Genomic DNA, 14103 nt, shown 5'->3' with positions numbered 1-14103 from the left:
CCGCCGCAGCGATCCCCCCTTCCCGCTGGGCCGCCGCAGCGATCCCCCCCTTCCCGCTGGGCCGCCGCAGCGATCCCCCCCTTCCCGCTGGGCCGCCGCAGCGATCCCCCCCGTTCCCGCTGGGCCGCCGCAGCGATCCCCCCGTTCCCGCTGGGCCGCCGCAGCGATCCCCCCGTTCCCGCTGGGCCGCCGCAGCGATCCTCCCGTTCCCGCTGGGCCGCCGCAGCGATCCTCCCGTTCCCGCTGGGCCGCCGCAGCGATCTCCCGTTCCCGCTGGGCCGCCGCAGCGATCTCCCGTTCCGAGGCTCTCAGTCCCAGCCCCGACTCGGCCAGTCCCCGCTCCGAGACTCTCAGTCCCTGCCCCGGCGCCCCCAGCTATCGCGTGTTTAAGTACTGGGTTACGTTTGGTTGTTTTGTCGCAAACTGGAGGTTTGCTGTTTTTGGGGTGGGCGTGTTACGTTCCCCAGTTTCTGTGTTTGGTGGCTTTGTTTTGTGCCTTGACAGGTGATTGATTCCAGGAGCAGCAGTCCCCAGACTGGAGATCTGGCCCCACCCACTCGTCAGTGGCTGCACCTGGATTCCTTCCCTCGCAACACATAAAGTGGTGCCATTTTGTTATGAAGCTCTCGCTCGTTGGGTGTGGGTGGTAGAGCAGAGAGTGACTTGGAGTCTCTGTTAAATCTTGTTCTGTGTGCTTGTGAAAGCGCTCTTCTCATTTGTGTTTAATCCTGTTTTTTTTGTCTTTTGTTCCCAGGGAAAAGGGGAAGCACCTTGGGAGTGCGTAGGCAAGCTGCCCATGGGTCTACACCACCCGTAGTCATCCTCCTGTCTAGAAACACTAGGCAAGACCTGGGCGGACCACCCCCTGTATTTGGTTAGTGAGCCTTGCTAGTGCTCAAGCTAGGTTAGGGGGGGGTGTTTCAGGTCAGATAGGCAAGAGGGACTATTTTGTTTTGTTCATTGTTTTGGTTCCGCCCAGCCCCTTTTCCAAAGCAACCCGTGTATATATATATATATAGATATAGATATAGATATATATAGATATAGATATATATATATAGATATAGATATATATATATAGATATAGATATATATATATATAGATATATATTAATAAACATTCCTTTTTACGGGCTATATGTGTTCTGGTCGTCCGTGTACCTACACGCACCACACCTCTTTCTCCATTACCATATTGAGATGACGAGCGGCGGGTCGTTGCGTTCCCTCCTCCACGAGGCGTGCGTAACAGATGGCGTATATCGTTCTCCTGATCCCTGGATGGCAGTTGAGCTTTGAGGTGTTAGCCCAGTGAATCACCTGTGGGCGCATAGCAACCAGAACAAACAGGCGATTGACTGGACAACCGCTAGGTGTAGGGTTCTCACCATTAGCACGCTTCCCCTCTGATACTATCTGCCACGTTACCACCTACCACACGGTGAAGTGGCAGGATTGGCTCAGGTTTCATGGCAGTGGGCTCGGGGTCAAACAGACGAGACAGGGTGTCCGGCCTGTAGGACAAACCAAAGTCAAAGCGGTTAAAAAACAGAGTCCATCTGGCTTGGCGAGAATTCAAGCGTTTGGCCTTGCGGATATACTCCAGGTTCTTGTGGTCAGTCCATACAATAAACGGGTGAGCCCCCTCTAACCAATGTCTCCACTCTTCCAGTGCCAACTTTACAGCGAGCAACTCACGGTTACCGACGTCATAGTTCCGCTCCGCTGCTGAAAGTTCCCTGGACAGGAAGGCACAGGGGTGTAGTTTGTGGTCCTTTGCAGAACGCTGAGAACGGACCGCCCCCACGCCGTCGTTAGAGGCATCCACCTCCACCACAAACTGACGACTGGGGTCTGGGACTGTGAGAATGGGAGCTGTGGAAAACCTCCCCCTGAGCTGGGTGAAGGCCTCCTCAGCTTGGGGAGACCACATAAATGGAGCTTGGGGAGAGGTGAGAGCGTGAAGGGGAGCTGCTATGGCGCTGAAGTTTCTGAAGTTAGCAAAACCCAGGAATTGCTGAACCTTCTTGCGGTTATCAGGTGTAGGCCACTGAGCCACAGCGCTGACTTTAGCCGGGTCCATTTCTATCTTTCCAGGGGCTATGACGAAGCCATGGAAAGACACAAACTGGCATGAAATTCACTCTTTTCTACCTTAACAAAAAGCTGGTTCTCAAGCAGGCGCTGGAGAACTTGGCGGACATGGCGAATATGCGAGTCCTTGTCCGGGGAGAAAATCAAAATTTCATCCAGGTGGTTAAGAAATTATCTAAGCACGTCATTTATCAATGCCTGGAACACAGCCGGAGCGTTGGTTAGGCTGAAAGGCATCACGAGGAACTCGTAATGGCCAGAAGGCGTGTTAAAGCCGGCTGTTCCCTCCTTCCCCAAAGGCACAGGACTAAAAGAGAGAAGGAAACTAAATAAATAAACATACACACACTAACATGGCGGCAAATCACGATCAAAATTCAAGAGCGCAGATCAGGTTCATGGGCGGCGTGAATCAAACATTCACGAGCAAAAGTCTGTCTCTTATGAGATATTTGCTCGCTCGTGGAACGTGAACTTGCTCGCGAGGTGAGTCTCTGCTCGCGCTCGAAGGTGTTTTCTACGGGCTCGCTGTTGTTCTTTTTGACAGTAAGGGGGCGGAGCCAGTCACCATGGTATCTACACCTGATTGGTTACAAACACGTCTTTGGATTGGCCCGAGTGAGGCATTCACACAACTATAGAAGCCCATTTCCGCACTGAAGAAAGGGGATAGAAAGTCGATATGATGAGAGAAAACGTGAAAACACAAACGACACCTTTATGTAACCGTAGTGGACCGTAAATGACAACCAGCTACAAGCATCATTTACCATCATTACCGGCAGCAGAGACGCCACTCAAAAGCACAAAGGTCCACTTTTCAGAGGCAAAGTGAAAAGATGGGAATCCATAATTCTATTAGGACACATGTTCTGGAAACATTGACTGTCTCTAAAAAACGCTCATTTCACTGCATGGCTTCATCTCGTTTAAATCAGTTACATTAGAAAAATGAATATTTACTGTTGTGGTCTAATCGGATCACGTTTGCTCAGCAGAAAGCGCTCGTGGCTGCTTTGATTGGCTCCTTATTCTCCTCTTCCTCAACGCACACGCTGGCCACACCGAGCTGGTCCACAGCGTCCTTCCCTTAGTGATGCTAATCGCACACAAACCAACAACTTCTAACCAACTACCACGCCACTAACCCAGCACTAAATATCATATATGACGTTATATTTATACAGCTCCAGCTTTACACAGCAACCATCACGTCTGTGATTTACCACCTGAACTTATCAGCACAAAAATACCAACATGTTTAAAGGAATTCACAAGGTTTTTATTTGTTTTTGATGATTTTCTTCATGCTTAATCTAATTATACAGTAATTAGTTTCTTTTCCAGAAGCAACTGGGAGCCTTTTCTCCAAGAAGAATGAATGAAAATGATGTAAATCTCTTAAGAGTTGTCAGAGGTCAGTGTGGTATTAGACAAAATGTTTGTCTTATACCGATGAGATCATTATAAGATCAGCTACTAAAGTTATTTTCAAATGAATCAAATCATGATTTCACACTTATGAGAAAAGAGAAACCCTTTGAGAAGAGGGAAACCTTTCATCGATGCAAACAGCAGAAGTTTACGTCGTTACAGACGAGACCCAGTTGGAAACATCCCTCAGACCTCTGACTATCTGAGGTTCAAGCACATCATTATAAAAGAATCAAGAGAAGCTGCACAATGAAGCAACAAAAATCATCACAACTCATCAAAATAAAACGAGTTTTCAAAGGTTTTCAAAGTAAAAGACTGTAACTAATAGGAATAAAATGACATGAATCAATAACACATTTGAAGCAGAAAATCAACAACTAAATTGACTTCATGTCTAATAATAGAACAATGTTGTTAATGTATCACTAAGTCCTGACACCAGCGTAGACGGTCTCTGCTGCTGCTTCAGCGTTCTCTCTCTCTGCTCGGACTGTTTTCCTGGCGGTGAAGGTTGGTGCAGAATAAGTCAGAAGGTCTTCATCTCTCTGAGCAGATGGAAAGTATTATGAAACAGCATATTTAACAGCATATTGAAACATCAATAACATCATTTTCTCTATGAACCCACCTGCTGACCTCGGGGGTCACAGCCGGCTGTTTGAGGAGTAACTGCATCTGTTTCATAAAAAGAAGCAGAGCTTTAGGAGGAAAGACTCTGGAAGCTTTTGAAGGAAACTGAGAAACATATTTTACCGTTGCAGCATTGACAAGTTTTCCTCTTGATAATAAACATCAGGAAGACGACAACAAGCAGACAAAAAGCCAGAGCTGCTGACAGGACGATCAGAACCGTCTCCTGCAAACCCTGCATGAGGGGGGCTGAAAGAAGACCAGCAAATAATCAGAGTCTGTATAAAAACTATGACGACCCGGTGAAGTCGGGCATCACGCGCACTCACTTTGTGATACAGGATCGGTATTAATGATTTATCGGTACCTTCAGTTTCCAGTGTTGTTCCTTCTCCAAGTAGCATCTGTCCACATGTGGCCGCGGCACAGTAATACGTGCCGGCGTCAGAGGAGCTGATGTTCTTAGAGAAGCTGTAGACACATCTGTGTGGAGGGGGAGCCTCAGGACTCTGCTCACATCCATCCCGGTTTCCATGGACATAAATCACATGTGGAGGAGATCTATCCGAGCCGGCTTTGAACCAGAACACCTTCTGTCCTTCTGGACATTCCGTCTCCTCAGAGACGGAGAGGACGGAACACTGCAGAGTCACTGAGTCTCCTGGACGGACGGGATCTGCTGGAGCGCTTTTAATGATTACGGGGACATCGGCTTCTGGTCCTGGAAATGAAGACATAATAAATATGCTTTAATGAACACAAGCACTGTTCATGTATGAATAAAATGACTTTCCCATTAACTACACACCGTTTTATACATAAACTACTTATATGAATTATATTTACCTTCAATTATCAGAAATGTCGATTTCTTTAGTATCACAGTGAATCTTTTTATTTCTAAACAATAGTAAACTCCAGTATCGCTCCGCTTTGCCTGATGAATGTGCAGCAGAAATGTTCCCGGCCCTTGTTTTGTTGTGATGTGAGAAATCGTATCGACCTCATAGTCAAAAAGAAATGTTCCTCTAAAGAACTCAGGTACGTTTCCAGAAACCAGCCTCATCCAGAACAAGGTTCCACCGGTCAGAGAGACGTTACGAGGACAAGTCAGAGACACACTTTGTCCAACAGGCTTTGTCTCAAAGATCAGATCGTCTGTGCATCCTGAAATCAGAGAACTCGGTTCAGTGATTGATGACAGAAAGAATCAGGAATGTGAGGTACCAACGTTTATCTGAAGTAACTGAGTCAGTTCAACGTGTACTTACGCCCCGCTCGGAGAACCAGGAGTAAATAAAATAGGATCATCTTCTTCTCCTTCTGCCACTTGAGACTAAAGTTGCATTAAATCATTTGACAGGATGATGTGGCTTAATGTGATCACAGCAGGGGGGCGGGATCAGCCGCACAGCGTTCTGATTGGCCTGTCGTTGTTTTCTGATCCGTACGAAACAACACCAGCAGCACCCGTTTGTTTCATGGTGGCTTTCTGCACAGCAAATACAAGACGTTTGATGGGATACTGAAGTGAGACAACCTGATGATCAAATGTGGTTTCACGTGTAAACTAGACTGCAGGTGTACAGTTCGTGATTGATGGGGTGAGATATCATCACTGTCCTCCTGATGAAGGTGGAGTAAAAGTTAGGACGTCCTGATTAGTTCCTACACACAGTCGAGCTGCAGAAACACTAGATGCTACGTTTCCTTCAGCGCCACTCAAACGTCTCTGTCCTTAAAGCTTAAAGTATCTCAAAGGGCACCGTGCTGCGTTAGAGACACGTCCATGTTGCTGTTTTAGCTCACACATCTAAGGATTGTAGTATTTATATCTTAAAAGTGAAAGACACAGCTGCTTAGTCACTCACACGTCCAGCTTTTAGACTCCCAGTGTGTGTGTGTGTGTGTGTGTGTGTGTGTGTTGTGCGTGTGTGTGTGTGTGTGTGTGTGTGTGTGTGTGTGTGTGTGTGTGTGTGTCTGTGTTGTGCGTTTGTCTGGATTCTATCACAACCGAACCGAACATTGCTTCGTAACAATAGATTTTATAACATGTGACATTTGATCTCTGTCCTCCTGCGTCGTCATATCTCATGTGATGTCTCGCTCTCTGCTTCTTAAACAGGAAAGAATTGATGTGTTTTGTTTGTGTGCAGAGAAGAAGCATTTGGTCAATTGCAGGAGGAGGAGGAGACAAAGAGGAGACATACAGGAGACATACAGGAGACATAGAGGAAACATACAAGTGACAAAGAGGACACATATAGGAGATATAAAGGACACATAGAGGAGACATAGAGGACACATAGCGGAGACATACAGGAGACAAAGAGGACACATAGAGGAGACAAAGAGGACACATAGAGGAGACAAAGAGGACACATACAGGAAGCAAAGAGGACACATACAGGAGACATAGAGGACACATAGAGGAGACATACAGGAGACAAAGAGGACACAGAGGAGACACAGAGGAGACATACAGGAGACAAAGAGGAGCCATCTCGTGGCACATTGTTCACGCGTTGTACCTTCACAGCCTTCTTTAATGGTGCAGTGACAGACTGGAGGACAAAACAAGCAAACATGCATGTGTGGCGTGTTAAGATGCATCATGCACACGGTTGCAGGCGGTTGCATTAGAGACATGAAGGACGGACAGTTTCTCTGCTGTAAATGAACCAATCAGCCTGCTGTCGCTCCGTGTAGCTCCTCCCTCTCCACGCGTCCTGTAGAAAGGTGCGTTGTGAGCTTTGAGGGCCGGTCAGTGGGGACAATCAGCCCATCGCTCCTTCCTCCCACATGCAGAACAGATCTATGAAGCTCTCACAAACACCTGCGGGTTCATTCCATGGAGTAGTTGTCCCGTTACATATTTGACATTATATTTGCTTTAAGAGAGGAAAGTAACTGTGCACAACTCCTGACGCCTATTGTGTGTTTTTGCTCGACACTCACAGGAAGTTGTGGTGGACTTCTGCACAGGAGCTCACTGGCTGCTTTTGGGTCTCTGTGGCGTTGTGTCTTAATGTGCGTCTCAAAGCAGACAGCGAGTGAAACAGAGTGTGACTCATGACATCAGTCACTAAATGGGCCTTCATTGATACGAGCATGAAACTATGAAGGCGTCCATTGTGCTCTTGGCTTCACTGCCAACGACTTGTAATATTGTTAAAACGTTATTACGAGATGATGAAATGCTTTTTGCTCATGAAGTGTACATTTACCGTCTTTCTCTCATTTTAAGCTGCGACTTCTTGACATTTTCTTTTTGGCTGCAGCCACATTTCCTCTCACATTCCCCACATCTGTCATTAAAGCTCCAGCTGTTTAAAAGTCCTTCTCTCCACCTCTCAGGGTTGTTGGAAGTCAAAGTTGAGACAATTATCAGGACATTTGAGTCCGGCTCCATGAAGAGTTGAGCCTAGCTTAGCACAAACACGGGAAGCTAACCAGCTAGCTCACACTTACAGAAGAACAAACCGCGTCCTTCACACGTGGGACGTCTTTAGCGTACGAAACATGACAAACATGATGGAGGCTCGGTTCAGTTACATGAGTGACTCCAGCTGTCACTTCCTGTGTTTCAGCCAATCATTTCACTGCAAACGTTGATCTGTGACTACATCTGCAGTGTGACATCAGCACTGAAGGTCAAACCATCAAGAGAAACTGCACAGGAGTCTGCAGACTTCTGTTCATCTCAACATGCATCACTGATGCTGCACAACATGACGGACGTTTACTTTCCTTCTCTTTCTGCTTTTGCTGTCGTTATTTCTGCTGTTTGTGACGTTTGTGTGTTAATTCTTCCACAAAAGGTTTAGATTGATCATCGCTAATCTTTTGTCTCTATAACCTGTAATGTGCACGTATGTGCACGTGTGTGTGTGTGTGTGTGTGTGTGTGTGTGTGTGTGTGTGTGTGTGTGTGTGTGTGTGTGTAGATGAAGGTTATTAACGCCACTCACAAACAAATGACGCGTGGAAAGTTGAGCGTTGTGGTTTAAGTGTGAAAATAAGGTGTCAATCACTTCCTGTGATTCTCAGCATTTAGTCTTAGTGACGGGGGGACGGGGGGACGGGGGACGGGGGGACGGGCGGGTCTATGAAGAGCAGTAGACACTGAGTAGAGTTTTACTTGAGCTGTTTGTGGTTTTATTTGTTTGGAGGCTGCTGTGGAGAGACGGAGAATTTTTGAAATTAATACATTTTGTAACCAGTCAGATTTCTCTGTGAGGTAAACGAAGCTCTACAATGTTTCCTTCTGCAGTATCAGTTCATGCTATGAGGACGTTACAGTTAAGTGGAGGTCCGTGAGGGTTCTACCAGCAAACCAACGCTCAGCTCCCTTCTCCCTCCGGCTGGCCAGAGGTGAAAGGTCAAAAGAATCAACTGGGTCGAGTTTAGAAATCAATAACTAACAGAAGCAAATACAGGAAATCTCCACAAGCCACATATGTATGTATGTATGTACTGTATGTGGCCGTTTGTGATTGTCTGAACATTTAAACATAGCTCCTCCCACGTTGGTCACCATGACATCTCACCTGGCGACCAATCTCTATTCCCCTTAATATTACAATACATTCATTGGCCTTTGGCTTAAAGCGTCTTTGAGTTAACCTGTGATGTCATGCATTACATCACCCTCATGTAACATTAACCATCATGGTTTCATGTGGTCCAAAATCAACCATCCGGAATAAGCTTCAGGAACATACATCTGAATACTTCTATGATTATGAAATACATCATAAAACATCTGTAGCTGTTTGGGGACCTCAGGAGAGCGTGTTCCTCTGGGTTCGGCCCGTGGGGGTTTAGATCTGGACTCTGATGTTTGGTCTTTGCAGGTTTATCGCTGAGGAAACAAGGAAGCACCGTTTCTATTCTTCAAAAACAAAATATCACATCTGCTTTTGTAAGTGAGTTTAAAAGCAATTCATCAACACTATCATGACATCCAAAGGACCAATCAGATGAAAAAGATTACATTTAAACCCTGCTTGTAATTGTACATTACTTAAATACTCCGAATGAGAAGCTCGGGATGCCGTGATCTGTGCGCTATCAGGGTTTATAAAGTTACAATTCATGATGAGATACTTAAGTTGTTGCATCAATGAATAAATTACTTTATTCATAACAATTCATGTACCGTTACCATGAGGCACCAGGCAACAGTTTCTAGATTCAAGAGGAAATGCATTTAGTCCTTTTCAGCCAATCAGGATGATTTCTATCTGAGGACCGTGTGACCAAACCTTTAAGGAGGAAGAATTCAGTTGCAGTGCAAGAGAAGAGGGGGCTTCACCACCATGATGGGAGGACTCGCTCTTCTGCTTCTTTTAGGAACACTGTGTGAGTGACACTTTACACCTGGTTATTGTTTCTATTAAACTATGTTGGACTATAAAGACAAATTAATACTTTACCTTTTTCACCTTCTTGTATCACGTGATCGATTTAATGTTGTTTCTTTTCTTTTCTTCAGATCCGATTGAAGCTGCAGAGGTTCAACAGGTCTCTTTGACGGAGGCTGAACTTGGTGGAAATGTTACGTTTCAGTGTCCAGTTTCTGAGAAGGAAAAAAATATATTGTACTGGTACAAGCAGCCTCTTGGATGTACGATCCAAACTGTTGCTACAAGAATTTATTCTCAACCAACACTTAGTCCACAATTTAACAACTCACGTTTCAGAGTCACAGCAGGAGAGACTCTGCATTTTTTGACCATCATGAATATCAGCAAAGAGGACGAAGCGACTTACTTCTGTTTCTATGGATCACAATTTTCACCACGTTTTGGTGATAGCGTCTTCTTGGCTGTGAAAGGTAAAATATATTTAACTTGCAGCGTTGGCGCCACATTTGATGTCAGACAAACACTTGAGATTTGAATTCCTTTGGATGTTTCCCTGAATCGTGCAGATGGAAGTCTGCAGAAATCCTTCCACGTGGAACAAAGTCCGGAGGCTGAGTCCGTCCTGCCGGGCGACTCGGTGACCCTCCAGTGTTCTCTTGTCTCCAGGGACAAAGAGGACGGGGTCCAGTGTCCACACGGACACAGCGTGTTCTGGTTCAGATCAGGAGGATCCCATCCAGGCTTCATGTACACTCAGGATACACAACCGGGGGACACAAGTTGTGTCTATCGTCTGTCCAAAAGGATCCGGAACTCCTCTGATGCTGGGACTTACCGCTGTGCCGTGGCCTCATGCGGACAGATCCTGTTTGGTGGAGGAACCAAAGTGGACACAAGTACGTTTTAAAGTCTCCCGTCTTAAATAGGGAATCACTCAGTACGATTTAAACTTTAATGCTAGGAAGAAAAATTAATGAATAAATGCAGGTTTGAACAATGTTTGGTCATTTACCAGCCGTGTGGCTTACAGGAAATAATCAGGAATCAGGAAACATTTATTGCCAAAATATGTCAAACATACAAGGAATTTGTCTTGGCGGTTGGTGCGTGACAGACAGTGTGACAATAGACAACAAGACAACAGTGCACAATAATAAAATAAAGTAAAATGAAATGCTAATGCAATGGGTTAGTAAAAAAAAAAAAGAAGAATAAGGCTATGGGTTAGTATAAAACAAGGGAATAAAGTTAAAGTTAAAAAACTTAAAATATTAAAAAAGTTTAAATATTAAGCATGAAGTGCACTAGCGAACAAGTAACAAAGTGACGACAAAGTGATAAATGACAGTTAAAGTGACGTGTGCAGTGTGAAGGGGAGCGACTGGTGGGATGTTATAGTCAGTCAGTGGGGGACCGGCTCTGTTGATGAGCCCGACTGCCGACGGGAAGAAACTGTTGGTGTGGCGGGAGGTCTTAGTCCTGATGGACCTCAGCCTCCTGCCAGATGGAAGGGACACAAACAGGTTCTGTCCGGGGTGAGAGGGGTCGGCTACCATCTTTTTAGCTTTAAAGAGATCGAAGTGTCCATACAGATTGATTTGAGCATTTGTGTGTTAAATCCTGTGTTGTAGGGTTATATTGTGCTGTATGTGATTCTGTGTTCTGTTTGTTTCAGACGGGTTCTGGTCCTTTGGTGACGTATTTCTGGGTTCTGTCGTGGTTCTTAGTTTGAATGTTGCAGCCGTCCTCATTTACGTCATCAAGACAAATAAGTGTGATTATTGCAATAATGAAGGTAAGAAGCTTCCTGTCACTCATTAATTAGCTCTTATTATCATAATTATCACTCTAACAACAGTTTATTATGTATCTCATGTTTAGCGGCTGCTTCTCTGCTAGAAAATGTTCCAAAGGGGAATTTCAAGGTAAGATCAATTCATCAGATGAACATATGATGTATATTGATCAGTATTCATCCATTTAAGTGATTTACAATCCGTTTGCTCAGAGGAATGAAGACGCGTGGACTTATTCTACTGCCGTCTTCACCGTGATGAAGTCAGGTGGAAGGAGGCGCGCAGAGGGAGCGCAGAGGGAGAACATCCACGCTGCTGCCAAGGCCTCCGGGTCGGATTAGCATGTTTCCTGGACTCAGTGAGATCAGCTGGTAGCGTGTGTGATGGAAGTCCAAAGGCTGTTGTATGTGGCCGAGAGGCCGTGATGACATGTGATGTGTTCTGCTCACCGCTTTGGGACTAATAGAGGATTACCTCATGCTTCCATGTAGCACTAGTTGCTTTGTGTTACATTATGATGCAAAGATTAATCTCACACGCTGTTACACTGACTTTACTCTCACAGCCTCTTTCTGTCTGCCACCGTGTGCAAAGGCCACATTTAGAGAGCCTGTAGGAGGCACCAAGTGTGCGTTTTAAAGAGAACCATCTGCATTGTCACCATTTCTATGCTCCATAGATTTTGATTGACTGATTGCTATTTTGATGTAAACTTACAGCTGCATTAGATGTTGGACCCCTTTAATGCAAAATATATATACAGGATTAAGTTATCCATTTCTGCATAATGCTCTCTGGCTAATTAACTAGTCGTATCACAGTGGCTGTTGAAAGGTTCTCTCCTGCTTCTCATTAAGCTGTTCTCACTCAAAGTTAATCAACAAATGGGATTAAAGTTGTGCTTCTAAACTGTAAACACAAAGTTTGTCATATTTCTATTGCTCCTCTCCATTTATCTTTGAAGATGGGAAGAAAAGAAGTGTTAAGATGTTGTAGCTGTAGTTCCATTTCACAAGTGGAGCCCCCTACTGGATTCTGCAGGTATTACTCTCCTCCAATCACAAGCAGGCATTCGTTCACTGAAGAGCTGCATGAAAGCAGCCGGCCAATCAGGACACGCCTTCCAAACCCAAAGGGAGGGATTTTGTCTTTGTCCTTCACCCCACAAAGCAGACTGGGGCCCACTGATGGGGGGTATGTCGGGGTCTTACAGTATTTCAGCACGTGGCCAATGATGTCATGAAAGTGAAGCAAAGTGTAAAAGATCCTGACGGTCTAATGTATGGAATGCCTTTTTAGTCAAAATTAAATAAATGAATAAATACATAAATACATGAAATATCCAATTGAAATACATTATGAACTAAATAAATGAGGCAATAAATACATGAATATTAAATGAATGTAATTATTTCATGGTACTTTTATTTCATAATGCCACTTTTCATTTCATGGTACTTTTATTTCATAATGCCGTTTTACATTTCCGGAGATTTTTATTTCATAATGCCGTTTTACATTTCCGGAGACTTTTATTTCATAATGCCGTTTTTCATTTCCAGAGACTTATTTCACAATACCGTTTTACATTTCACGTTCTTATATGCAAATCAGGGGGCGTGGCTACATCTAACATTCAGAACAGACAACAGAGCCGTGTGCAATAGAAGGCTGGCTAAGGGACGTTAGTGTTTACATAATGGAAGACATCGTTGGGCTCCGAGGTAGCATGCTAGCATTAGCAGATCAAATCGATCAACATGGGTTTTCTGCAGATAGGATTTTGACACATATTGAGGTTTTTTTGGAAATACTAGGGCGGATAAGTGCTCTTCTCTTCATACATAGACAACGAAGTTTTAAATAGTTTAAGACTGATTGAGCACCGCGTGCGTGTGGAAGAGGTCCAAGTTGATGAAGTCAACATTAGCACTGGTACTACAAGCACAGCTGCTGGACGCCCGCCTCTGGATATTCCTGGCGACGAGCTGGCTAACTTTGTTGTCCGGTCTATCAACCTGAGAAATCGCGGATCTGTTTGGTGTGTCATCCAGCACGATTCAGAGGAGATTGGCCGAAGAAGGCCTTAGGTAAGTTAACTTACTTATTGAGCTTAAGAGTAGTCTATGGTGGGCAGTGTGCAGTATGTGCAAATATTTAGGGATGTTTAAAGGTTTTAGAATATATGGGAAAGTATATAGTCCAGGATCCACAGCCCGTAAAGGGGGGCAAAAAGCGCCAGTATTATAAATGTTTTTGCCCACCATAGCCTACTCTTTAGCTCAATAAGTAAGTCATTGGACTGATCTCTGGTGGGCCATCTCCAGAGATCTCCGGTGATGCTCCTCCATCACCGTCTGGTACGCTGCAGCCACAGCCAAGGACAAGGGCAGGCTGCAGCGTGTCCTCCGCTCTACAGAGAGGGTGATCGGCTGCAACCTGCCGTCCCTGCAGGACTTGTTCGCTTCCAGGACTCTGAAGCGAGCTAAAAAGATGGTAGCCGACCCCTCTCACCCCGGACAAAACCTGCTCGTGCCCCTTCCATCTGGCAGGAGGCTGAGGTCCATCTTGACTAAGACCTCCCGCCACACCAACAGTTTCTTCCCGTCGGCAGTCGGGCTCATCAACAGAGCCGGTCCCCCACTGACTGACTATAACATTCCACCGGTCACTCCCCTTCACACTGCACACGTCACTTTAACTGTCATTTATCACTTTGTCGTCACTCGTCACTTTGTTACTTGTTCGCTAGTGCACTTCATGCTTAAAATTTTTAAC

General features: G+C 45.1%; 2 protein-coding genes across 4 annotated transcripts; one reads left to right on the top strand and one right to left on the bottom strand.

Moving 5' to 3' along the window:
- Window positions 1-3354: 3354 nt before the first annotated feature.
- LOC120816949 (signal-regulatory protein beta-2-like) lies at window positions 3355-5550 on the bottom strand. The gene is made up of 6 exons (XM_078101692.1): window positions 5433-5550; window positions 5008-5328; window positions 4529-4882; window positions 4285-4410; window positions 4160-4206; window positions 3355-4076 (listed from the first exon to the last, which is right to left on the bottom strand). The coding sequence occupies exons 1-6, from the start codon at window positions 5470-5472 to the stop codon at window positions 3957-3959; spliced, it is 1008 nt and encodes a 335-aa protein (XP_077957818.1). The 5' UTR covers window positions 5473-5550; the 3' UTR covers window positions 3355-3956.
- Window positions 5551-8884: 3334 nt separating this feature from the next.
- On the top strand, window positions 8885-12241 carry LOC120816986 (uncharacterized). Of its 3 annotated transcripts, none has more exons than XM_078101690.1 (7): window positions 8885-9084; window positions 9435-9524; window positions 9658-9999; window positions 10096-10425; window positions 11205-11324; window positions 11411-11454; window positions 11538-12241. In XM_078101690.1, exons 2-7 carry the CDS (start codon window positions 9482-9484, stop codon window positions 11664-11666), a joined length of 1008 nt encoding a protein of 335 aa, XP_077957816.1. In that variant the 5' UTR covers window positions 8885-9084; window positions 9435-9481; the 3' UTR covers window positions 11667-12241. The 3 variants fall into 3 exon arrangements, with proteins under 3 accessions (XP_077957816.1, XP_077957815.1, XP_077957814.1); XM_078101688.1 differs by having other exon boundaries at window positions 8963-9088; XM_078101689.1 differs by lacking the exon at window positions 11411-11454 and having other exon boundaries at window positions 8956-9088; window positions 11205-11302.
- Window positions 12242-14103: the final 1862 nt, after the last annotated feature.

Source organism: Gasterosteus aculeatus, chromosome 4, assembly GCF_964276395.1.
Source record: "Gasterosteus aculeatus chromosome 4, fGasAcu3.hap1.1, whole genome shotgun sequence".
In the NCBI taxonomy this organism is placed as follows: domain Eukaryota; kingdom Metazoa; phylum Chordata; class Actinopteri; order Perciformes; family Gasterosteidae; genus Gasterosteus; species Gasterosteus aculeatus.
This window is presented reverse-complemented; position numbering and strand designations above follow the sequence as displayed.

Bases quoted from the DNA above. Each gene is read 5' to 3' on its own strand.
- LOC120816986 (XM_078101690.1), top strand. From the start codon at position 9,482: ATGATGGGAGGACTCGCTCTTCTGCTTCTTTTAGGAACACTGT. The intron at 11,325-11,410 runs GTAAGAAGCTTC...TCTCATGTTTAG, and splicing joins TGATTATTGCAATAATGAAG to CGGCTGCTTCTCTGCTAGAA. The intron at 11,455-11,537 runs GTAAGATCAATT...CCGTTTGCTCAG, and splicing joins TTCCAAAGGGGAATTTCAAG to AGGAATGAAGACGCGTGGAC.
- LOC120816949 (XM_078101692.1), bottom strand. From the start codon at position 5,472: ATGATCCTATTTTATTTACTCCTGGTTCTCCGAGCGGGGC. The intron at 5,329-5,432 runs GTAAGTACACGT...CTCTGATTTCAG, and splicing joins CCTGGTTCTCCGAGCGGGGC to GATGCACAGACGATCTGATC. The intron at 4,077-4,159 runs GTGGGTTCATAG...CCATCTGCTCAG, and splicing joins GTGACCCCCGAGGTCAGCAG to AGAGATGAAGACCTTCTGAC.